Consider the following 24,880-nt stretch of genomic DNA (forward strand, 5'->3'; position numbering starts at 1 on the left):
TTCGGATATCAGGCTCACCAATGCTCGCTACTGCTTCATCTCAACCCAACTCTTCATTTCTCTACAAGTCATCTGTACCATTGACCTTCCTGTCCCATCATTCCCAGCTCTACAATACGATCGAAGATGTCCGGGCTATTGACAGGATACGGCTCATCGGACGATGAGAGCCCCAGCATAGCCGCAGGACCTTCGACTGTCCCGACAAACGGAGGACGTCTGCCCCAAGCGGATTTAGACGATGAAGAGGACGACGACAAGCTGGAAGAAGAGGCTAGGAAGGATGCGTTCGGACTGTCGACTAGTAATGGACAACAAACAGGATCTTCGAGCAAGAAGTCGTCCACTGCAGCAGTGCAATCGGCTCCAGAGGTTTTGAAGGAGGTGTGTCAAGCTTCTTTACCCTTTTGCGATCAAGCTGATATTAACCCACACAGGACCCAAATGGGGCGAGTCTCGCCATCATCACGAGACCTACAGATAAGGTAGTGAATGTCAACTTGACTTATGAAGATATGATGAGACCTGTTGCGGGGCCTGTAGACCCTTTCAATCAACGGAAGAACAAGGGTATGAATACTCTATCAGGTGAGTTTGGTTTCCCTCAAACACCTCACGCTGCCGTGCTTATTTATGTCACGACAGGCCATGTGGAAGAGCAGTCAATGGACAACTACTCATTTGCAATGGCACAACGCACATTCGACGTCCACGGATACGCCTTGAACCCTTCGATACATTCAGGAGAATCCCAACCGATAGTAGGCTCGCTGAATCAAGCCCATCAAAACGGATATCAATCGATAGATACCATCCGGCCATCCAGGTCGCAGAGGAAAGAGATGAAAAGGAAGCGAGGCGGAAAGGGAGATACAGGTGTCGTGGATGGAGACGACGCGTATCTGGGCCCTTGGGCTGAATGGGCAGGTGACAAGGAGGTCGATCCGGTCGTAGAGGAAGAAGCTGAAGAGTGGAGAGAGGAGAAGCGAAGGCGTGATGAGGCGCAACAGGTGGCAAAGGAGAAGATGAAAATTGCAAGGGACGAGAAGAGTATATTCCATGGTATGTCTCAGCAATCTACGCGGAGCGGCAATATGCTGATATTCCAATTCCAGGCAAGGATCTGCACGACTATGCTGGAAGGACGTATATGCACATTCCGACAGACACGGATGTCAAGCTCAACCCCTCGGACGGAGCTCCACCGCCGAACGCTTATCTGCCAGAAAGATGTATACATACATGGGTAAGTCTGCTAAACCGCCACCTCGCACTGGCTGCTAACGGCATCGAGTAGACCGGTCACAACAAGGGCGTCTCGGCAATACGTCTGTTCCCTCGAAGTGGTCACTTACTGCTGAGTGCAAGTATGGACACAAAAGTGAAATTGTGGGATGTGTATCACGAGGGAAACTGCCTGCGAACGTTCTTGGGCCATTCGCAAGCTGTCAAAGACGTCTCGTTTAATAACAGCGGTACTCAATTCCTGTCGGCATCGTACGACAGGCACATCAAGTTATGGGATACGGAAACGGGTCAATGTCTACAAGCCTTTACCAACGGGAAAGTAGCAAATGTCGTCAAGTTCAATCCGGATTACGACAAGCAGCACATCTTCCTGGCCGGTATGCAAGATAAGAAGATCATTCAGGTGAGTGAGCCGGTAGTATGATACTTCGGTGGTGATGCTGAACGCTTTGATAGTACGACTTGCGGATGAAGGAAATTGTACAAACTTACGACCAACATCTGGGTCCCGTTAACACCATCACATTCGTCGACGAGAATCGTCGATTTGTCACGACTTCCGATGACAAGACAATCCGAGGATGGGATTACGATATCCCGGTGGTGATCAAGTATATTGCCGAGCCATACATGCACTCCATGCCCGCAGTCACGCTGCATCCAAGCAGTAAGTCTGAAGCTTCCATGACATCGATTGCTGACGTCGTGGTCAGAAAAATACTTTGCCGGTCAATCGCTCGACAATCAGATCTTGATCTATTCCGCCGACGGCTCGTTCCGACAGAACAAGAAGAAACGATTTGCGGGCCATACTATCGCCGGATACGCTTGTGCTGTTGGTTTCTCGCCTGACGGCAAATATGTCTCTTCAGGTACGGGTAATGGAGATGTTGTCTTTTGGGATTGGAAGAATGGAAAAATCCAAAAGAGGCTCAAGGCCCACAAGGAAGTGGTCATCGATCATGCTTGGTTACCTAACGAACATGTAAGTCAATCAACGCTACCAAGACGCTCGACCGCAAGCTGACGTATAACGCCAGTCGAAACTGGTCACTGCTTCTTGGGATGGTCTGATAAAACTGTGGACTTAGATGGACCAGATGGGGATAGGATGATCAGTACCGAATCATGGCATGTATACCAGCTGTGCCGACATGCGCAATGTACAACTTGACATACATCAGAAAAAATCACACTAGTCCAGCTGCATATACACCCGCAAAATTTACTCTCGCTAAAGTATAAAACTCTCACTGAATATTAGTTACATTCGGTCAGAAGAGGTGTTGTCAACGACGACCATTGCCCTTGGTCGTGGTCCTCTTTGTGGTCCTGTTGATAGTGGTAATGGTCTTGATCGCTGGCTTGAGCACTGGCTGAGGCGACGGATTGACCATCATATTCGACTGAGGGAACTTGACAGTCCTAGTACGCTTGATATGGATGTTCCGCAATGGTGGTGGCGGTGGCGGAGGGGTGTTGATGATCGGAGGAGGAGTACTGATCTTATTGATGATTGTCGAAGGGTGGGACACGGTGGTCTGTATTCTAGGAGACGAGTGACAGTGGACAGGCGGAAGAGGAGGTAGGTAACGTTCTTTGATGATCGTAGTCTGCGGAGCTAACACATTTTCCTAAATAAGCACGTAGCCATACTCCCTGAGTATGAATTGATTCACCCTGGACCTGGATAGTAGGCATGATGGGCTCCTGTTGTACTAACGGATACGTAGGGCACATAGAATACGCCGGGTATCCTTGTACAATCCCCATCAAGTTGGGTTCAGGTAACACAACGGGCTGATTGATCAGTTGGTTGGCCATGTAGACAGGTGGTCTGTACGGCTGCATTACGGTGTTCACGACTGTGTTCACACCACGAATATGGTAATTAAGATCCTCAGTAGCCGAAAGAAACTGTTTGGTGATGAGGAGACTCACCCACTGGCATGTTCATGGCTGTCTCGAATAAATGGCCTGGCGAATGCGATAGACGATGGCGATGATTCAGGATTAATGACAACATACCTACGTGACGATGAATCCCTACATTTATACACTACAAAGCGCTCCCGTCTGGTTGAGTACGACTTCGATCATCGAGTCATCTTCAAACCTTCCTTGGTACCCCACTTTGGCCCCTGACGACCATTCCAAGGCTATCTCACTTGCTACAATGGAGGGCAACCGTCAAAGGACGAATCATGCAAGATGGGGAATAAGCTCCATTGCAAGGATAATTATGCTACTTTGTCTGGATCATAGTCATATCAGCTGAACTTATTACTGATCTTTTCTGAAACACGGTATTCCCACCCGGCTCGACGCTGCTTTCAGCAGTGTTTGTCTGAACGCACAATCAACCTTGTCTCTTGATGTGCCAAATGGGTGAAGGGTATCATCATAATTTTGCATTTGGGGTTCAAGCATAGCCGATATATATGGACAGCTCACAGTTGCTTGGAAGATTGTGCCAAGCCCCTACATGCTAACATACATCTTGTCTCCATGCATGCAATGAGCCCTTGACCACTACCTACTCAGCATTTGAGGTGGTGCAGGTTGATACATTACCTCATCGCGTGCCACTGATCCGGTTCTGTACGTAATCATAGTGTGTTAGGTGATCGGCAAACAAGTTAAGCTGACCATCCACTCCATGTCTCACCACCTTGAAATCACCATACAACCAACTTAATAATACACTTCTTGGCTTGATCCATATCAACGCATACACAACTACGCTGCGCAGAAGCACCAGCCCCCAGGCAACAACACCGGTCCGTTATACATCGCTGCCATCGCTCGATTTCAGAGAATTAGAACGAGCTCAGTCATTTAGGGCACACAGACATCTTCCTTTCAACCGCGGGCTGAATCAGCCTCTCGCCTCGCTCACCTTCTTATGTGTGTACTGTCCGACCAGAAATAGAGGGATAAAGTGAGTGCTTCGCCCTTTGGCTCTTATTATATCTCACATTCAACTCCGTGCTGACTCATAGCAGACTCTGTACACCGACGCAACGTTGCTCCACTATGAGGGAGTCAAATTATACATATCCCCCTCAGAATAGGGCAGTCACAAACATAACGCATCTGATATACGATCGAAGAGGTGAGCTACCTACTTGATACTTGAACCCCGTCGGATGTGCTGAGACCCTGTCCACATAGCACTCGACACGAATAGTCCCCTCCCCCTGCTGAATAGTCTCACCTCCTTAACATACCTTACATCAACATCGCCGCGTATACGAGAGATCCTTACAGTGGATGGAGGGCTAGAACGGCTCCTTGATATCCTTCGGGACTCGTGTCTACCCAAAGATTCTTCCCAACATCAGGACTTGTGGGGTCTCAATGGTCCCTCGACAGCTCGTGTGATCACCTTAGACAGGGCCAATTCCCTTCGACACAGTCTGGCATTTCAATGCGTCGTCAACATAGGGGTCAGGGGTAGCGAGGAAATAAGGACGAGAGTGGTTCAATCTGGAGCATTGGACCTCGTAGCCCAAATATTGGAGAGCTGGCTGAAAGACCATGGAATATCGATCTTCTCCGGGTCTCTGGGCAGTCAGGCGGCCGTTGACGCTGTCGCTGCTGGACTACCTGTCCCCGGGGTAGAAGAGTTGAAGAGGAGGCAAGCGCTGGAGAAAGAACAGCGGGAGGAAAGGCTACAGCGACAAGCCGATCGACAAGAACACTCGCCATCGCCTATTGGTGAACATCCTATCACGGGCATGGCAGGGCATCTAGCGCATCAAGCGGCTGCTGCTCTGGGATTCAACCTGAATATACCCATCTGGAACGAGGGAACACAGGACAACACACCGCAAGGATCTGTACAGGGCGACACGGATGTAGATATGGCGGATGCGGAAGGGGGAGAGACGGACGACGCGTCAGTGGATGCAGATGATGCTAGCATCGACATAGACGACGCTCCCGCTGGTCCGCCCTCTACCACACCTCGAGCGACGACCAACTTGCTACCGATGACTATACCACCCCGACATCCGTTGCCGCATGAAGAGGAGAGTCAGACATCCAGTGCAGACGCATCATTGTCCGGCGATGAGCCCAGCGCCATACCACGCAACACCTCTGAAAGTGACATCGCCGCCGCTACTGCCCACGGCCTACGCCCACCTGCTCTCAACTTGTCGTCACGTGTGCCCCAGCTTGCTCAGGATCCAATCAGCACTCAGTCCAGTCCGATGGGTACGCCGACCCGCCATGCACACGAAGGCGTGGAAGACTCGCGAAGAAGTGGGAGAAGGGGTACCATCGTCGCCCGTCCGGGACACCTTGCCCCTCGAAATGACCGAGAAAGAGATAGGGAAAGGCGGAGAGATCATACTGCAGGAAGCGGAACATCGGATGGTGGTGAAGATATAGATCTGCCGACTGCGACCATAGCTGCCGGTATAGCTGCTGTCAACGCCCAGGCAATGGAGAACAATGGTACAATCGACACTGATGAACCAGCTGTACCGCCTGCGGTCGAGATAGTAGAGACAAACCATGGACCGGACATGGATGAGCCCGACCAAGAAGCCATAGCTGCGGAACAAGCCAGATTAGATATGGAAGCCGGTGCTCCTCCGGGTCAGCCTGGTGCAGCTCAAACCCCGCGAGTGGCTCCAGGCGAAGCACCTACACCTCGTCAAGCTCCCGGCGATCCGCCTCCCGCCGACACCCCGGATCAAGCAGCTATCATCATCGCCAACAGTGCTCCCCGAGGATTCCACGATCTTGGCAGTTATGTCGGCATCAGTTCATTGCTCAATCCCGATGGAAACCGATACTCAGACGACAGTATTCTGCTCGCACTGCAACTCCTCGCCTACCTTTCGAAATATCCTCACGTCAGAACAGCATTCCATCATCCCCGCCGACCGATGCACGCGACCTTCGACTTGGGACTGGACAATGTCAGCAACCCGCTACCTGAACGACCCGCTTACTCCGACACTCCAGACGTCTTTTCGCTCGTCGAACGATTCACTTTCCGGCCTGCTCCGACAGATCCGTTGCTATTCAAGGTGCCTGACGATATCAAGTACTGGGCCGGAGTAATCATGAGAAACGCTTGTCGGAAAGACGAGGCCAGAGGCGGAATCAGACAATGCGCCAATATGTCCTGCGGAAGATGGGAAAAATTCTCAAGGGAATTTGCGAAATGCAGGCGTTGCAGGAAAGCCAAGTATTGTAGTAAGGAATGTCAGAGCAAGGCATGGCAGGAAGGACATCGATTCTGGTGAGTCCACGTGAATCTTCCATTTCGCCGATGCAAAACCGCTGACCCCCCTACAGGTGCAGCTCTAGGGCAGATCAGGAGCCAGGAGCGGCCGCCGCCGCTGCAGGCAACACCAACGCGGCTGCCAACAATGAAGATGGCCAAGATGAGGAAGAAGACTACTCTCTTGGCATGCAGATGGGTTTATCGCCGGAAGTCGTCACTCGAGCCATAGCAGCCGCGCGTGCGGCTGGCATAATTCGCGGTCCAAGACAACCGGAAGAAGTTGTGAATACTCATCGACGGGTTGCACACAGCCGTGGAACCAATCTGCCAGGAGTACCCCGTGCACATCAACAACCTGAAGGGCCCCCTCCGCCTCCCCACGCAGTCATACAAGCTCATGTGAATCTGATCGAGGGCCAAGCTGCGCAAAACCTGCTGAACGAGACGATGGGCAGATTGACGCGGGCAGACTATCCCGCGAGAGGGGCACAAGGGGCAGGAGCAGCAGGAGGCACAGGAGCAGCAGGAACCGCCGGGGCAAGAGGTGGGGACCCTTGGCGAAGGTTTCAGAACGTTGGAACTCTCTTAGGTCTGCGGAACGACAACAACACACCAAACACTAATGGCGCTGTCCGTCGTCAGAGGCATGCTGACACAGCAATGGAGATCTCGTGGGAGCCGGACACAAGAGCTGGGCCGTCAAGAGGCAGAGACAGGGAGGAAGTCAGACGAGGCAGTGGTGGAGTGACTGGATTAGGATTCAACATGTCTGATCAAGCAAGGCGTTGACAGGTACGCTGTCCTCGATTTGTAGGCCCGATGAGTAAGGGACTTGCCCGACGAACGATGTCTTACGATTGCGGTGTTGTGTCTCGTATATGTGTAACCCTTGTCTGTGTATATCATCTGTTTCTGGTTTCTCTAGCATAGTCGGTATCATCATTCTCCCCCGCATCGAGTATTGTGTCTGTCATGAATGAACCAGGTCTCTCTGCATGACATGTATCTTTTATCGTAATGCGTCCGTTATCGTCGTGCCTGGGACCAGTTGACGGATCAATCTAGGATAAACCAGAATATTCCGAAATACTCGAATTGCCACCCATCTCTCTATTGTTCTGAGATATCGTCAATACATAAAATGAACTGATCATTGCCTCGGACACCAAGTCGAAGTCAGCCCAAGTAATACCCTGCATCGAATTCATTGATCGTCTATCATACGAACACGAGATTTCGGATTGGCAAGATGCTCGCTCGAAAACACCTCATACGCACCACTCGTCTTCCAAGTCGATCATCGCTTACCACTAAACCCCTCTTGACCCGACCATCGACTAGGATCCTCACACCGCTTGTTGCTCGTAGCTATGCTCAAGGTCCACCGCGACCACCTCCTGGAGGGCCACCTCCTCCAGGTGGATCTGGCGGGATGCGATTCCCAGGAGGCATGGGCGGTCCTTCTCAGCCTGAAAAGGGAGCGACCTTGCAGCAATTCTCGGTCGATTTGACTCAGCTAGCTAGAGACGGAAAATTGGATCCTACGATAGGCAGAGACGAGGAAATCCGAAGGACGATACAGATATTAAGTAGGAGGACAAAGAGTAACCCCGTGTTACTCGGGTTGCCGGGTGTGGGGAAGACAGCCATTCTGGAAGGTCTGGCAACTAGGATAGTCAACAAAGAAGTGCCAGAGGTGAGTCATCCCTCACGTGCTGCTCTTTCAATCATCTGATATTTGGCATGCTGATGCCTTTTCGTCCCGCTTTCTGCAGTCGCTGCATGGAAAACGCTTATTATCGCTCGACCTGTCGATGCTGTTAGCCGGAACCGGCGTTCGAGGTGAATTCGAATCTCGATTCAAAGCCTTGTTGAAAGACATAGAAGAGGAAGAAGGGAATGTCATCTGTTTCATTGACGAATTGCACACCTTGTTGAACTTGGGGAAAGCAGAAGGATCGATGGACGCTGGAAATATGATCAAACCAGCTTTGGCTCGTGGACTACAGCTTGTCGGAGCTACAACATTGGACGAATACAAGAAAACCATTGAGAAGGACGCTGCGTTGCAACGACGATTCCAGCCTATCATGGTCAACGAACCATCGGTCGAGTCGACTATATCAATCTTGCGAGGCTTGAAGACCCGGTTCGAGACGCATTTCGGAGTATCGATAGCGGATTCTGCTTTGGTCACTGCAGCTGTATACTCCGATCGATATATACCTGATCGCTACCTCCCGGATAAAGCTATAGATCTGGTCGACGAGGCTTCTTCCGCGTTGAAACTGGCACAGGAATCAAGACCTTCTCAATTGGAATCGCTTGATCGAGAGATCGTCACGCTTGAGATTGAGAGGGAGTCGCTCAAAAACGAAGAAGATCCCTTCTCGGTGAGCAGACGAGAAAAGGTTGAAAGTCAGCTAGAGGAGAAGAAGAAAGAACAGAAGCATCTGGCGGAACTATGGCGAACCGAACGAGAGAGAGTCGGGGAGATCAAGCAGATCAAAGAACAGATTGAACAAGCGAATATAGAATTAGAAAACGCTCAGCGGAATGGAGAGTTTGAAAAGGCTTCAAAGTTGAGATTCTCTACTATACCTCAATTACAAGCTAGATTACCCAAGGCTCAAGCTGAGTTGGATTCGGAGAAAGCTCAAGAGCCGAATATGTCAGTGCAGGACCGAGTGACGAGCGAAGATATAGCGGTGGTGGTAGCCAAATCCACCGGAATACCGGTCAACAACCTGCTCAAAGGCGAAAGAGAGCGATTGGTACATATGGAAGATTCTCTGAAGAACCGTGTTGTGGGACAAGATCAAGTGGTGCACGCGGTTAGCGATGCCATCAGGCTATCCCGAGCTGGATTGCAATCTCCCTCGAGACCTTTGGCATCATTCTTGTTCCTCGGTCCGACAGGTGTGGGCAAGAGCGAATTGACCAAAGCTTTGGCCGAGTTCTTATTCGCGGACGAGAAGCGAGGATTGTGAGTGCATATCTTCGGCTTAAATCCTGGCGCTAATCTATATCCTTGACGTACAGGATCCAACTCAACATGTCTGAGTTCCACGATAAACACACCGTGTCTCGTCTGATCGGGGCAACGGCCGGTTTCGTAGGCTACGAGGAAGGAGGACAATTGACCGAAGCCGTCCGCAGAAGACCCTACGCCGTGGTCGTATTTGACGAGATCGAGAAAGCTCATCCGGACGTCGCGAATATCCTACTTCAAATACTGGACGAGGGGTGTCTGACCGACGGTCAAGGCAGACAAGTGAACTTCAAGAATACCATCATCTGCCTGACGTCCAATCTGGGTTCAGAGTGAGTCAATTCGCACGCTCCTTCCTGGCTGGTCGAGGTATATGTGACGACTGACGTTGTGTGATCATCCAGAGCACTATACGAATCCAACGCATGTCATCCCGACGGCTCAATAACTGAGACCACCCGGTCCGAGGTACTGAAATCCGTCGGTCAATTCTTCCGACCAGAATTGATCAACCGATTAGACGAATTACTAGTCTTCAACAAACTCCCACCGTCCATTATACTGGATATAATCCAGCTTCGTTTGAGGGAGTTACAAGGCCGCTTAGACTCCAGGCGGATCACGCTGGACGTGACTGAAGAAGCGCAAGTCTGGCTGGCGAATAAAGGGTATTCCGAGCAATTCGGCGCGAGGGCCGTACAGAGGGTGATTAGGGATAAAGTGGTGACTAAAGTCGCTGAGCGTCTTTTGAATGGCTCAATCCAAGATGGAGAAATCGTCAAGATTGATCTGGATAACAAGGAGAATGAAATCAGAATTTCGAGTAGACCCGATCCCACTCAACCTGTACCTACAACTACGACTCAATCAAATAGTAATAGTAAGACCGATACACCGCCTAGCGCTAGTGCGCCGAACGGCGATGCGATCAGACCGGAGCCTAGGTTGTTGGAAGTGCTGGAAGATGGCGTTGAGGAAGTAGGCGAGGACGGAGATCAGCCTCGGAGAGTCGTCTATGGATAATTCGCCTTGAACGAAGCTCAAGTTATCTCAGAATTGTAGTATGTAGCACCCTATTCTTAACTCATCATCACCTCTCCTGAATGGATACCAGTACTTGTAGTCATCATATTTACAGCATTTACATATAATCATAAAATGCATGGTTGTAGCACTTCTCCATCTCCGAGGACAGAGCAGCATTCCTTTGCGTGGTACTTCACTGACTGCTATTGAAGAAACGTATGAACGTATGAATGTATGAAGAATGCGACGTTGAATTGAATTGGAGGTAAAAGAGCGACTTGGGGTGAGGGATGCAATGAACAGGGTTGTAGTAATTATGCAGGGAGAATTGTCAAGAGTGCGGGATATAAATCATGAGACAATGCAAAAGATTGGAAGATTGGAGAGTGTATATGGCCGTATGCGACGATAAGTTTTGCGAAGAAATTGAATTGCGAGTATGTGGAAAATGGACAGAAACGAAAAAAGCATAATAATCGTTTGATGATCGTGTTCATTTAGATCGTTATGTCATTTGTATATGCAATGTCAATGTTATGTGAAATGCAGAGAACAAGAAAAAGGGAACGGATGGGTGACGAGAAAAGGAAGAAAAAAGAAAAAAAGAAGAGAGATGGCGATGGCAATAATTCAATAGCGATTTGGCAAGAATGACCCGTTCAGTCGTGTCGATCCGTTTGTCATCCATCCTCTTTATCCTTGTCTTTGTCTCGATCTCGATCTCGATCTTTGTCAGGTTTGGGTTTCTTCACTCTTCGTCCGCACCTGAAAACACTCCAATCAGCCTTCACATACATACTCCGATCTCAATGAAGTAGGTGAGGTATGTGATCTTGTGTGCAGGTCGGTGATACCGGGACTCACGTGCAGCGCCCATGCCCATCATCACCATGACAATCCCCATCATCGCCCGCGAACGCATCGTCGTCCTCGTCATCCTCGTACTCGTCACCCTGCGAATCATACTCGCTCTCCGAATCATGCCTGAGCGACCCTTTCTTGCCCTCGGCTACGTTCTTCGCTTTCGACTTTATCAATTCTTTCCTCTTGATCTCCTTTCTTCTCCGTCTGATCGCTTTCCTCCGCGAAGCCTCTGTAGAGTAATACAGATCATATTCGCAGAAACAGCAGATGAAGTCGTCTTCGTTCGGTCGAATATCCATATTCATGAATACTTCTTCTCCATTACTGTTGGTTACTCTTCGCTTCGGGCGGGTCGCTAGGAACATCATGGAAGGTGGGTTGAATAGTGATAAATGCGAAGAATAGGGCTCGTAGGGATCTCCATGAGGTGAAACGGTCCGAGAAGGACGGTCTGGTGGGTCAGAACCCATTCCGTCAGCTCAAATGTCGACAGGATTACGTTGCTCTCCATTCAACGATCAATTCTATTCTGACATCGATCCCACTTGAACCACCAGGGGATGTCGGGCAAGAGATCCTCTTGTGATATTCAACTCACAATTATCGACATGATGCGGATTACTCTGATTCGCCAAGACGCTCCTCTTCTTCTTCTTCGGCTTCTTCTTCGTGCCCCCTCCTCCATTCGCAGTCGTCTTCGTCTCGTTCGAATCCTTGGATTGGCTCTGAGACATCGGCTGACTTTCTTCCTTCGCATTGGTCGATGGCGTTGCAGCAGGGACGTTCGTATCTCTGTTAGCCAATTTACGTCTGGTCTTAGACGGTGACTTGTCGCCATCATCAACGGTGCCAGCTGATGACTTGGCTGTGGTAGTCGAAGTGGCCGTTGTAGTCGTGGTGGTGGTGGTGGTGGTGGTGGTGACTACAGGAGAGGTCTTATTGGCTGTGATGATGAGTGATCGGAGTTCGTTGGCTAGTTTAAGTAGAGCAGATTGCTCTTTTGCCTTCGCTCGTAAGGATGTCGAGGCTGGCAAAATCGAACAGAGGCAACTATCAGCCGGAGATTCCCTTATTGCATTTGACACCATGTCTGATGGATCCGATCCCCCTTCGTGAGAAGCGAGGGCTCTACCGGTCTGATGGAGCCAAGGATACTGAGACTTACCTTTACACTCCAGCTCAAACTCGAAACTACCTTCCGGGAACCAACCCTTTCTTTCTACCTTTTTCTTCCGCTCCAGCGCCCTTTTGTAGATTGGTATCCTGTATTTTACAGGTTCAGACGGTTGGTTCGACTTCCATCCTTGTCTATCCGGTGTCCAAGAGGTAATATTGATATCTTCCAAGGCAGGTAACAATTTCTCAAACTCGCTCACATCTGGAAAATTGGTCCTTCTCGAAGCCGAAGTTGAGTTGGAACCACTGTTGGTGGTTTTACCATTAACAGCATTGTTCTTACCCGCATTTGCAGTTGCAGTTGCAGCGGTACCAGCATTCTTGTAAGAGTTCTTGGCGTCAGGACCATTGGTGGTGGAAGGAGTTTGGCTGGGTGGCTGATTGGTTATTCCAGTTGCAGATAAAGCAGTTTGAGCATCAAGATATAATGATATGAAGTTCGCTTTTCTCTTGACGAATAATTCTTTCTTCCATTCTATCAGTCTTCTAGCGGGACTGGACCTCAGCTTCTTGCGCACCAAAGAGCCAGTGCTATTCCCGTTCCCGTTGGTGTGACTTTCTGCAGTGGCGATGTGTTGGTTGGAGGTGGAGTCGTGATGATGATTGATCTCGACTGCATGGAGGTCATCAGGCGTAGCAGGTCGTTTCATGTTGACATTGCCGTTGCCGTTGCCGTTGCCATTTGAATGGGTTATCGGAAGCTCTCCATTGGTAGAAGGGCCTAATGTAGGATCTGATGCGGTGATAGATGTAGGTATGGGTATCTTTCGTTTCTTACCCACTGCTCTAGCCCATCCGTCTTGATCATCAACCCCAGAGGGATTCTCAAAGCCGTTGTCGTCAAGGTATGATGGCTGTGCTTGTGCTTGTGGACTCACCGCTGATAGAGGCGGCGGTGGTTGTTCTCCACTCATCAGATCAAGAACAGAGTACCAAGATTGTCAGATGAGTATGTATGTACTTGATATTATATGATAGTGTCTGTGTTGGGGACAATAGAAGTTGACGAGTGAGTGAGTGAGTGAATGACCCACCCACCCAACTCAACGAGGACTAAGCGGCAAAGGCTTTGTATCTTTGTATCCGGAATTTTTCCATATAATCAGGTGGCACATGGCAAATCGTCCTTGTCTCATAGTCTTAGTCCCGGACTCACTTCAAACCTCGAAAAGGAGAGAACACAAATTTGGGACATGCACTGCATGCATCATGCCTATAGGTAATCAAGTGTCTGGAATCATACGCGAACGAGTGATTATGCAGCATTCCCTCCTAGGGCATGTTGGGCGGATCTCTGGCAAAATTGAAGGACGCCGCATTTCCAGCGGATTACTCGGTGATCCACTCAAATGCATATACATTAACCAATCCATCCGAAAGAGCTTCTTCCTTCTTCAACATCAAACACTGTCACACAGAAATTCTAAAACTACTCGACCGCGATCCACATCATTCAGACCGCATCGGACCCGTGGACGATTTTGACATTTTCATTATTGTTGTATATAGCCTGTTGATCGATGTCTTAAAGGCTAGCAGAAGTTTGAGGCCAAGAGCTATGGCAAAGGTACGACGGGGTCAGTATATAGCAAACTTTGAAAATCAATAAACCTCTGCTCACTATTCTTGAGGAGATCGCTTGTAACCGTATTTGTTGGTGAATTCGTCGATTTGCTTAGGACCCCTCGAGCCGTATGGGTAGGGTTCAGGCTTGGGGGCATCTGCGACGATAGCCGTGGTCAGAATTAGCGCATAGCTCAGCATCAGGTCCTCCGACTGACGATAGCGATACAAATGGATAAATGACTCTTCGGACGACTTACCTTTCCCGTCGATCCAGTGCAGGATAGGAGTAAAGATTTTCCAAGCCACATCCAACTCATCGTCTCTGACAAAGTTCGAGTGGTCACCCTTGAAGGCATCGAGGATGAGTGCTTCGTAAGCTTGAGGAATGTTGGTGTCTACGAATCGCTTTTTGTATGTCAAATCTAACTCGGTGGGCACGGCTCGTGTAGCAAATCCAGGTAATTTGGCGTTCATCTTCAGGTAGACAGCTTCGGAAGGTTGGATCCTCATCACTAGTTCGTTTCTTGGGATGTCGGTGAAGATACCTTGAAGGGCATCCTTGAACTGCACACGGATCTCCACCTTCGACTCGTTCAACGCTATACCAGAGGCAAGTCAGTTCCGACTTGACGCAATCTCATCTGATCTCCGCAGTGAAGCCTTTACTCACCCTTACCAGCCTTCATGATGAATGGTACACCTTCCCATCTTGGGTTGTTCACCCAGAGAGTCATGGCAGCGAATGTGGGGCAAACAGAGCCTTTGGGAACGGTGTCATCGTCGAGGTATCCTGGCTTGTCTCCTTCAGCAACGTATTGACCGAGGAGAACATCCTTTTGAGCAATGGCAGGAATAGACCGGAGGACCTTGACCTGTACGCGAGTGTCATTAGCGACAGTCATAATTGGTCAAAAAAAGTAGATTGTTGGTAGCGATGAAGATGGGAAGATCCTCGACGAACTCGACAGCTGCGTTGGGATGGCTGCTTGGTTGCGTTTCGCAATGAAAGTGCAACTCACCTTCTCGTCTCGGATATCCTCCGCGGAGAAGGAAACAGGTCGTTCCATGGCAAGGATAGAAAGGGTTTGGAGCAAGTCTGCGCATCATTGTTAATCGATATCTTCCCGCTAGGAGAATCAGGTGGACAGCTGTACTCACGATTTTGACAGACATCTCTGATAATTCCAAATTCATCAAAGTATCCACCTCTACCTTCAGTTCCAAACGGTTCCTTGAAGGTGATCTGGACGTTTGACACAAAATTCTTGTTGAAAGCAGCATCGAGGAAGACATTACCGAATCTCAACACCAACAGGTTCTTGATCATCTCTTTACCCAGGTAATGGTCGATTCTGTAAGTCTCGTTCTCCGCCCATTGCGCCTTCAACTCCGACATCATCTCTCTGCAACTTTCCAGATCTTTTCCGAAAGGCTTCTCGACGATTATCCTGTTGATGCCGCTCTCGGAGTAAACATTCTTTTTCAGACCTTTGGCGACTGTGGTGAAGACGGAGGGTGGGAGGGCCATGTAGAATACTCTGTTTTTCGTCTGTCGATCACCTTCTAATTTTTGCACATGTTTCAACAATTCTTGGAATCCTTCATCCCCATCGTATTGCCCAGAGATGTAAGAAGAGATCTTCTTGAATTCCTCAATCTTAGAGTCGTCCCCTTTGATATATTGAGTCTCCCTCTTGTAGAACTCAGCCTCGTCCATCTCTGTGAGAACAAGAAAGAAGGGGTATAATTAGTTTAGTACTTCGGCCGACGTCATCCTAGATTTTGACTCACTTGTTCTAGCATATCCAACGATGTGCACGTCTTTGGGGAGCAGACCTTGAGCGAACAAGGCGAAGAGGGCAGGGAAGGTCTTCTTCTTGGCTAAATCACCGGAAGCACCGAGGACGACGACGACGGTCTCATCCTTCAATTGATCACCGGATGTCTCCATGGAAGGGATGGATCCAGCTGTTGACTCAGCACGCTTTCTGCCTTGTTCGCCTGACATTCTAGACCATCCCTCGCACGTCAGCTTACTCCGCATGCAACACAACAATCAAGGCAGACTTACTTTTACTCTGGATGGGTATGGTATGTATGGATACGTCAATAATAGAATCGATAAGAAAGTAAGGGAAAAATACGATGGATGGGTAGATGGATGTTGGTTCAGTGCTGACTGAAGCGGTAACCAGCGGTGACGGGCCGATTGGTACGGTGAGATGGATCTTTCAGGATTATTACTGTGTTATCTGCTATGACGAGGTGTAAAGGTAAAGGTAAAGTGGAGGGAGGGTTTATTTGGGGGGACGGAGTTAATTTGGCGCATATACAGCGTACGGTGCCATTCGCCGGACCGGAAGGTTTTTTCATGCAATGCAGATGCTCGGTGCAAGTTATCGTAATAAAAAGTCAGCACGCGAGATATAGATTACCCTGGAATTCCGAATTACAAGGTATCTCTTTGATCCGCTTTGACACAGTAGCCTTGCAATGAGATTCCAGAGTGGAGGTGGTCCATGCGTAGACCACCATGGTCATTTTGATGTGGTTGCGAGGTTGCCATGAAACCACAGGTCAAAGCGTATACTAGTCGAGTTTGATCTCATCAGACGCTAATTCGCAGCGCCCCACCTAAGCATGTGTGCACTCGGAGTATGGTAAGCACGGGGCACAACGAATCAGAAACAGAAAAGAAAAATTGGAGACGTTTGATGTGTTGAGATGAGATTATAGAATCATTAACATGCCTTTGTACTAACACGACGAAAACCGTTCATCAGTTCTAAACTCATTGTCACGGACTGACTCGTTATGTCACCCTCAGTATTTCAAGCTGAAGTGACTTATTGTCTTACAACCACCAATGCTTTACCTTCCACTCAAAATGACTGGGAACCCGCCAAGAAGAAACGTTCGTCAGGATTAGGATTAGTGAGTTTCGTTCCGATACCGTCGTCCATTTTCCACTGCTGATGCTGACCCCGCCCACTTGCTATAGCTGCGACCTAAATCTTCTCACGGAGGAGGGAGAAGCGGAATCCTTTCTCCTGAACCTATAATCAAGCCTTTATCGTCGTACCCGATCCCACCTCCACCGCCTGTACCGAGTCGCAACAACGATGATAAGGATCCATCCTGGAAGAAAGACAGGTATGACACTCAGCGAGCTACCTTGCGACGTGAGTGTTAATCCTGCCAGCTCAATTGTCATACATTGCTGACATTTGGTGATACAGATACTCGGTCGATTCCTCAGCTTCCCCCTTTGACCGCCGGAACCTCCTCGCAAAAGCGTGTCACATCCAGCTCCCTGTCCAACAAATGGAGGCGAGGCGTAATCCTAGTACACGTGCATGGTGAAGGCGGTAGTCAAGGTGGTGCTTTGACAATCTACGAAAATGACGATATAGTCTACCGGCAACCTCTGAAACCACTCCCAGATATCAACTGGTCAATAGATGATATACAGAAAATCCACCCTTCAGTTTACGATAAACCTTTCGTTCTTTCCCTGTACCTCCAAGGTTCAAGTCGGACGTCTTCCGATTCTAGGAAATCATCGAGTTACTCGAGGGGAAGACCGTTAAAGCCTCAGATGTATACTCTCAGTAAGATTGGCCGTAGAGCAAGAGGGTATACCATTACGAAAGTCGATACCACCTCGACCGCTTCCTCGGGACATACGGACAGTTCGGTACATTTCGAGGACGGCTTGTTCTCGGGTCAAGAGAACGTGATTACGCCTGAAACTTCCATTTCGACATCGAATGATGAACAGCCTGAACAGGTGTTGCTGCTCGACTTCAACACCGAGAAAGAGAAGAACGAGTGGTTTGTCTTGCTCAGGTCGTATAGCGGGAATAGTCTGCCTAGAGTCGAACGGCGCCTACAGATCAGAGTCCTGGATTTACAAGAGAGTATACCTTTCTCCTCTCTGCAGCTAGGCTCGGCAAGGGTCCATCGGGGAGAGGAGGCCCTGTGCAATACTGCCGAATCGTTTGATCAAATCAGTGCTCGTTCCAGTGAGCCGCAAAACTCTAATCGAACGCCAGGGACGATTGGTAAGAATGATCGGAAAGCCGGGTGGGCAGGCAAAGACAGGCTGAAAGTGGAGATGTGAGTCGATCTCATCGATCTATTGGATCTTCGTGGCCTGCCTGTCGGAAACTTCTGCAGCTGATAATCTCATGATATGATGTGTGTTCCGGCAGATATAATGACAATCAGTTGATGGGTCAGACTATATGGACACAAGCCGAAGACAGATCAGAAATCCCGTTTTGGGCCGAGCTTTTCACGTTCGAAAACGTTAGGGATTTCTCCAATTGCGGTAGGCGACTGTATCTTGATATTTCTTGTCCCGAAGCGACGGGCTGATACGATCATTGCTAGTATTGAAGATATGTCGCTTGCGGTCAGGAAAGTCGGCACAGCCCTTCGCAACCGTCAGCTTGCCGCTTGTACCGGGATTCATGAAGTCAAAGGACGAGCGATACCCCATTATATCGCTCAGCGGTCATGTCGTCGGTGAATTACGCTTGATCGTCACTTTTACTGTGGTCAATGTGGTCGGCATGAATGTGTATCCACTGCCAGAGGTATGACCGCGTCTTCTAGGCGCTGTTTACAAGAAGAGCTGAACCCCTTCGAAAATCAGGTGTTCCACGGCATGGGAGGCACCCGGACGATATATTACATGATGTCCAAGGGCTTGCTCGACCAATGTATAGACCTCTTCACGCGGTTCAACTGGGCACTGGGAACCACATACAACCGGCTAGTAGAAATGAGTGAGATAGAGGCCAAAGCGAGTGAGTCGAAGAGTTTCATACCTTCTGCAACAACATGAGGCTATGGCGATTACGGAATAGCTGACTCACACGTTGTCCAGGCGGAGACACGCTGTTCAGAGGGAACACACCGATGACACGCTTACTAGAAGCTACGATGCGATTGGTCTGCTTCGATTTCCTGCGATTGTCGATCGGTCCCACTATCACCGTGATACTGGACAATGAGCTCGTTGCCAGTCATGAGAATACCAGAAGTGTGATTAAGCTTTTGGACGATTGTTGGGAAGACATGTATTGTGAGTGGCACTTCGACCTCATCCGGAAATATTCCTTACTGATGAAACGATGTTTGCCCCTCAGCTCAAAGAGGCACGTTCCCGAAGTAAGCGGCGCTAAATCATCTTTCGATCGACGGTCAGCTGAATTAATGCTTGACAGCATCCTCCGACAGGTCTTCGCAGTACTGTTCAAAAATGTCAAAGAGAATCACGCAGAGTGTGTCGGCGTTCCGTTAACACTCAGCTCAATTGCCCTGTTCGAGTACTGACGCTTTTCTCCTCGGATAGACGAAAGCTGCGATATAAAGCGGTTTCTTCTTTCCTGTTTGTGAGTGAAGTGGGCGGAAAAACCCAATGGGGTAATGCGGCACATTGACGATGTCAAATGACCAGCTCCGCTTGATAGGACCAGCACTCATGAGACCTCATTTATTCGGTCTTACTCAAGGTCTGCCCAAGCTGCCAGTGCAGAGAACCCTTACGCTCGTGGCAAAGATATTCCACACGCTGGCATTCTTCACCTGGAGTGATACTGCTTGCGATCCAGAACTCGCGAGATACACAATCTTCATACGGGTAAGCCGGGTGGATTCCATTCATCCGAGCGATAACGAGCCTATCAGCTAAAACCCTCCCTTCTCCTCGGACGACCTATACTTTGTGACATTGCAGAAGAACCACGACACAATGGTCGATTACCTATCGTCATTCGCCACACCATTAGACGATTTCCAATGTCGTCCCGACCCACCTTCGTCGATCGCCACTTTCCTCGCTGCTCGACTACCTTTACTCCCACCTGAGTACGCGCAGTGCGTACCGATGCTGACCGTGGCGGGTCCAGTCGAGGTAGATGCGGATGCAGCAGTGTTCTACGAGCTGCTCTACCAAAGACGAAAAGCCAAAGTGGGAGGAGCCGAGATGACGCGGGAAGACGGCGTCGTTCCTGGAGAAGAGGAGGAGATGAAAGATCTCATCAGAACAATGGATCAGTTCATCAGTAGTGTGCACAGAGCGAGCTATGAGCATGTCACTGGGGATACAGGGAGGTCAGTCCCTTCTCCTTTTTTCTGATACGTCATTCATTGAGGATCTCGTGCCCTCTCGTCCACTCGGTCTAATCAAGCTGACGAATCGAGAATGAATTAAGCTCGATCCATTCTGACCCTCGAGAATCTCAACGCGATCTCACCTCAAGCGCACGACCTATCACTCCTTCGCGTCCGTCTCTACAGATCGACGTGCACTCAGCGCAACGCGATCGGAAACTGGATCTGACACGCAGCAAATCCAACCTCTTCGAGGGGGGCGAGATGACATCCTCATCGTCCTCGAGACGGGCCATCAGTCCGAACCCGAATCGGAACCCGAACCCGAATCTTTCTTCATCCAATGCAATTCCTTGCAGGGATGGGAATAATAATAATAATAATAATGCTGGGTCAGCTGGCGGGGCATGGAAATGGTTAAACTTCGGCTGGATGAGCCCGACTTTCAGACCGCCCGGTATGGGCTATGATCCGGATGTGACTAGCGCTCATCCCAATAGCTATGGATTTAGGACCGCTCCTCTTAGTTCGCATCCGGTCTGGGGACAGTCGCCGAAGCGGGGTGAAAGTCAGAAGAAGGATGAAGAAGATGGATAGTCGATCGAAAGTATGTTGAGACACAATCAGAAAGAGGCGTACAAGTGGAACCGCAGAACAGTATCCGCCCTCTGGAATATGTCCTTGAATGCAACACGTGCGGGCACATAAGCCGATTCATTGTTTGATTATCGTAAGGTCTCGCTGGATGCAAGTTTGGTTTGATCCTGGGCTCTGATGTACACTACGCTCCTCATGGTATTGCTTTATGTGCAGTATGTGGACTTGGTATTATATTATTATACGGTACAGTACAGTACGGTACAGGCCGATTGTAGTTTGACTACCTGTGCAATTGCGTCACCTCGTAACGCTAGGAGTTAAAGAGACGATGCATCGGTCCGCCAATGTGACCCAATCCCAATCCCAATCCCATCCTTCGGACTCCGATCTTCGATCTTCGACTTTCGACAAGTCCTGATGCATTTGACGAACGACGAATGACTATGCCATAGACTTGTTGACGTTACTATATCCAATACCAATACAACTAACATCCACCTCGCCCGTCGAAGAGTTCTCAGTTAACTTGTATTTGACTCCGAAGAATTCCAGCATATCGCGATAAAATTGGACCCTACCAAGATTACCACTCGGTCAGCCCATCCAATTTCTCCTGTTGCCGTTGCCATTGCCGTTGCCTCCCTCGAGGCCGGAGACTATAGTGTACGTGTACTTTGCCCGATAAAACAAAAAGACACTCACGTATGTGCAGTCAAAAGACCCATCCTGACTTTCGAGACGTCCTCTTTGCCCAGAGCCATGAATAACGAGACAAGCCATTGATGCTTAGAATCTACACAGCCGCCTTTACTGATCTCCTCCAACAACTGCCTGGCTGCGTTCAGAGCTATATCCTCCGGAGTCTGAGTTTGGTTCGGTATCGAGAGTGTCTCGGAAGCATGTAAGGCCGATGTGGTGGATTGCGATAGAAGGGTTAAGCCGTATCCTGGAGATCTGTGAGATGGGTAAATCGTAACGACAGTCAGCAATGTGCCAATATCTTTGGGGAAACGGCCCTCCATGCCCGATGTTAGTGTCGGGACAGCACAACGAGTCATGGAATGTTGAACATTGAGATCTCACACTCACTTGCCCGAATCGTCGCCTTTGTATACGTCCGTGATCAAGTATATATCAGGTATATACCGGTTCAAAATGCTTCGAGCAGATTCGACCATCCGATTAGCGAATTGAGGCGATACCCTCGTTGAGTAGCTGTTCGTACAACCCATGTGAAATTAGCTTTGACTCTTCTCGTTCCGACTCTTACTCATACTCAAACTCACGCTACACCCCGTATTTTCCTTATCTTACCTTTCTCCAAAAACTGCACAGTCTTTAGACTCCTAACTACCGGACACTTAAACACCGCTTGACCGCCTCCTAGGGGGGCCGACCCTCTTTTCTTGATTTGTAACTCCAAGCCGTCTGTCACGCCGAATGTGTGGAGATGGGGCAATGTTACCGTCCGTATCATGTCGACCTATTATTATCATACCAAAAAAATCAGCCAGCGCACAGTGAAGCCATTGCCATACGGCTGAGAAGGGGTTTTCAAGCGGATGATGGCAGTATGACCGAGCGTTGAATATCTCTGTATGGGGAAGATTGTCGATCTCGCACGCCACTCACAGTCATATCTCTGCCTTCTTCTCCCGTCACACCGTACAGATTGATCTCGAACGGCTTCTTGCAGAACGGCGCGAGGGGAATCAACAGTTCAAGATAATAGCCTAATGATCTGCCTATATGACAGGTATGCGTGTAATTGCCTCCTGGTAGTAATCCCGGGTGAAAGAGGAACGAGGTACCTGCAAGTCGATGAATGTTAGCGCATGTTCGCTTGGAACGGTTGTTAGTTGCCTGATTTTGACGATTCATGGGACGAGTTGAGTTACAATTATGCTCTACGCACCAGTAACGGAGATCTCGATCGTACTTCCATTAGTCACCTTTTCCGCCAGCCTGAGGAGATTCACCTCGTAATCCCTCAGACCAACTTGGACATCATCCGACCGTATCCCGTCGACTCGTATGGATTTGCCCGATAATATCGATAGGAGGATCCTCTGACGCAGGTGTCTGTGGGTGGTGAATCTCAAGATGTCCCTCGAAGGTCCGGCTTTAGAAGTCATCTCGATGCGGGTAAATTGTCAGAGGAGCAAGCAGATTCGATAGGAAGGTCGGAGTCGTTGATATGAGTGCTCGACTATGCAGCTCTTTCCGTCGTTGTTGGTGAGTTGTGCTACGATACTGTTTAGTGATATCGCTATGTGCTCGTATCGCTGCTATATGTACTCTACTGTGACTGTGACCATGCGCGAAAATCAACATCTCTCAATCCAAAATATTGTCAAGGCACCTCCACCTGGACTTAGGAACTACTTACGTAAAAGCAGGATGAGTCCGATTAACTGGGTTGTTCGAATAAGATATGGTTTGATTCATTTTGTTATGTCATGACGATTAGACGCGATGCACACAACCAGGACACGAAGAACGCGTTGGGTATTATTGTATCGACTGACGCACGGTGGAGTAACCCAGGTAACCCAGGTAAACCAGCCCACTCAAATACCCTCAATCCGTAATGTATATGTATCCCCGCTTCACTTCTTCCTTCTTTCAACAATCTACAATACAAGCATACAATCGACACCAGTTTATACATCCCACCAAATCCAAGCGACCACTATACGATGTCTGAACAAGAAGTTAAAGCTCTCGAGACCGCCCCCGGCGCCGAAGAAGCCAAAGCCGTCGAATCCTCCACCGAGAACCCTACTGAAGCTGCCGCTGCCGCCGCCGCGTCCGTAGGCGATAAGAGGAAAGCTGAGGATGCCCCTGAGGCCGAAGGAGAGGACAAGAAGTGGGTGCTGTTTCCATACTCCATACTCCATACTAAACACACGGTCTTCCACGTATGCATTGTCGATAGAAGGCATAAAGCTGACTGACTCTCTTGCTTGGCTCTTGCCTTTCCTTCCCGCGTACAGAGCTAAGACCGACGAGACTGCCGATGCTAAAGGAAAAGGCAAATCCACCGAAGAACCCGCTGCCGAGCCTGAAGCAGTAGAAGAAGACGAAGATGAGGACGAGGACGAGGACGATGTTCCTATTGTTACTGGAAAGAGAAACAGGACCAAAGTGAACTACGCTGATGTGAGTAATTGAGTAATTTAGTCAAACACGAACCTTGTCCTTCAGCCCAGCCGGAGCATTTCATCTCTCTACTTCCTGCTTCTTCTCGCGCGCAAAGTCCGAAGTCCGATGCAGATGCAGATGAAGATCAAGATATACATCGAAGACACACGCTGACGACACGCTTGTAATCTGACAATACAGCCCGAAGCGTGGAAAAACGCCGATCTCGATCCTGAGGCTGCCGAGGAAGACGAAGACGAAGACGACGGAGAAGTCGATGCTCCCGAATCACCGGATGACGACGAGGGTGAGTCAGATTTGCAACCCGTCTGGTCAACATGCAATGTCAATGTACAACGTGTATCCTGTGGTCGACACGTATTTGTGAATCTCTCTGGTCTACTCGCTGACTCGATTTGCATCGCAGAGGGCGGTGATTACGACGAGGAAGCTGCCGAGGAGGAAGACGAAGAAGATGAAGACGAGGAGAAATAGATCGTCTCGGAGGAGAGATCAGCAAAAGTTGCACAAGGCGAAGGAAACCCCACACAAAGCCTTGTAGACGAGGAGGAAAAAGAGGGAAGAGGGAATGAAGTAAAAGCCCAACCAGATGGGCATCCGAAAACAAATGACTGATTTTGGGCGAACTCTCGATGATCGATGGAATACATGAGAAAACTAAATGAAAATGAATTGTGTGAAGCGCGAAAGCTGCTTTGTGATGGTTGATATGATGGATGATGGATCTTTGTATATAGCATGAAGCATATATCTATCAATGCATCCCCGTGAATCTCCCAGCCGGACCAAGCTCGTATTGTAGTCCATTCATCCTTCCGTCCAGGACCTACTTGTCTGTTCATCTGTCTGTCTGTCTGTCTGTGCGGTTACGTCTT

The 24,880-nt window shown here is 49.3% G+C and overlaps 9 protein-coding genes across 9 annotated transcripts; 5 read left to right on the forward strand and 4 right to left on the reverse strand.

Annotated features, from left to right (window-relative positions):
- Positions 1 to 126: 126 nt before the first annotated feature.
- I303_105976 (uncharacterized protein) lies at positions 127 to 2,339 on the forward strand (the record flags this gene model as incomplete). The annotated part of the gene is made up of 8 exons (XM_018409286.1): positions 127 to 384; positions 438 to 588; positions 646 to 1,062; positions 1,116 to 1,246; positions 1,298 to 1,651; positions 1,705 to 1,915; positions 1,962 to 2,233; positions 2,289 to 2,339. The coding sequence occupies 8 exons, from the start codon at positions 127 to 129 to the stop codon at positions 2,337 to 2,339; spliced, it is 1,845 nt and encodes a 614-aa protein (XP_018261558.1).
- A 198-nt stretch (positions 2,340 to 2,537) lies between these two features.
- On the reverse strand, positions 2,538 to 3,099 carry I303_105977 (uncharacterized protein; the record flags this gene model as incomplete). The annotated part of the gene is made up of 2 exons (XM_018409287.2): positions 2,538 to 2,869; positions 2,928 to 3,099. The coding sequence occupies 2 exons, from the start codon at positions 3,097 to 3,099 to the stop codon at positions 2,538 to 2,540; spliced, it is 504 nt and encodes a 167-aa protein (XP_018261559.2).
- Positions 3,100 to 4,284: 1,185 nt separating this feature from the next.
- On the forward strand, positions 4,285 to 7,282 carry I303_105978 (uncharacterized protein; the record flags this gene model as incomplete). The annotated part of the gene is made up of 3 exons (XM_018409288.1): positions 4,285 to 4,363; positions 4,423 to 6,508; positions 6,565 to 7,282. The coding sequence occupies 3 exons, from the start codon at positions 4,285 to 4,287 to the stop codon at positions 7,280 to 7,282; spliced, it is 2,883 nt and encodes a 960-aa protein (XP_018261560.1).
- A 460-nt stretch (positions 7,283 to 7,742) lies between these two features.
- I303_105979 (uncharacterized protein) lies at positions 7,743 to 10,508 on the forward strand (the record flags this gene model as incomplete). Its single annotated transcript, XM_018409289.1, has 4 exons — positions 7,743 to 8,189; positions 8,269 to 9,479; positions 9,536 to 9,817; positions 9,890 to 10,508. 4 exons carry the CDS (start codon positions 7,743 to 7,745, stop codon positions 10,506 to 10,508), a joined length of 2,559 nt encoding a protein of 852 aa, XP_018261561.1.
- Positions 10,509 to 11,191: 683 nt separating this feature from the next.
- On the reverse strand, positions 11,192 to 13,465 carry I303_105980 (uncharacterized protein; the record flags this gene model as incomplete). Its single annotated transcript, XM_065969289.1, has 4 exons — positions 11,192 to 11,276; positions 11,376 to 11,826; positions 11,974 to 12,402; positions 12,541 to 13,465. 4 exons carry the CDS (start codon positions 13,463 to 13,465, stop codon positions 11,192 to 11,194), a joined length of 1,890 nt encoding a protein of 629 aa, XP_065825361.1.
- A 611-nt stretch (positions 13,466 to 14,076) lies between these two features.
- I303_105981 (glucose-6-phosphate dehydrogenase) lies at positions 14,077 to 16,125 on the reverse strand (the record flags this gene model as incomplete). The annotated part of the gene is made up of 7 exons (XM_018403376.2): positions 14,077 to 14,107; positions 14,173 to 14,272; positions 14,375 to 14,716; positions 14,788 to 14,989; positions 15,137 to 15,213; positions 15,276 to 15,836; positions 15,909 to 16,125. 7 exons carry the CDS (start codon positions 16,123 to 16,125, stop codon positions 14,077 to 14,079), a joined length of 1,530 nt encoding a protein of 509 aa, XP_018261563.2.
- Positions 16,126 to 16,931: 806 nt separating this feature from the next.
- Positions 16,932 to 20,837, forward strand: I303_105982 (uncharacterized protein; the record flags this gene model as incomplete). The annotated part of the gene is made up of 13 exons (XM_018409291.1): positions 16,932 to 17,051; positions 17,119 to 17,299; positions 17,357 to 18,236; positions 18,332 to 18,450; positions 18,513 to 18,718; positions 18,778 to 18,931; positions 19,012 to 19,209; positions 19,274 to 19,295; positions 19,352 to 19,408; positions 19,480 to 19,519; positions 19,585 to 19,767; positions 19,864 to 20,240; positions 20,342 to 20,837. The coding sequence occupies 13 exons, from the start codon at positions 16,932 to 16,934 to the stop codon at positions 20,835 to 20,837; spliced, it is 3,033 nt and encodes a 1,010-aa protein (XP_018261564.1).
- A 444-nt stretch (positions 20,838 to 21,281) lies between these two features.
- Positions 21,282 to 22,975, reverse strand: I303_105983 (18S rRNA biogenesis protein RCL1; the record flags this gene model as incomplete). The annotated part of the gene is made up of 6 exons (XM_018409292.2): positions 21,282 to 21,414; positions 21,543 to 21,794; positions 21,930 to 22,055; positions 22,127 to 22,323; positions 22,473 to 22,651; positions 22,756 to 22,975. The coding sequence occupies 6 exons, from the start codon at positions 22,973 to 22,975 to the stop codon at positions 21,282 to 21,284; spliced, it is 1,107 nt and encodes a 368-aa protein (XP_018261565.2).
- Positions 22,976 to 23,539: 564 nt separating this feature from the next.
- I303_105984 (uncharacterized protein) lies at positions 23,540 to 24,479 on the forward strand (the record flags this gene model as incomplete). Its single annotated transcript, XM_018409293.1, has 4 exons — positions 23,540 to 23,709; positions 23,837 to 24,002; positions 24,186 to 24,291; positions 24,412 to 24,479. The coding sequence occupies 4 exons, from the start codon at positions 23,540 to 23,542 to the stop codon at positions 24,477 to 24,479; spliced, it is 510 nt and encodes a 169-aa protein (XP_018261566.1).
- Positions 24,480 to 24,880: the final 401 nt, after the last annotated feature.

This window comes from Kwoniella dejecticola, chromosome 7 (genome assembly GCF_000512565.2).
Source record: "Kwoniella dejecticola CBS 10117 chromosome 7, complete sequence".
NCBI lineage: Eukaryota > Fungi > Basidiomycota > Tremellomycetes > Tremellales > Cryptococcaceae > Kwoniella > Kwoniella dejecticola.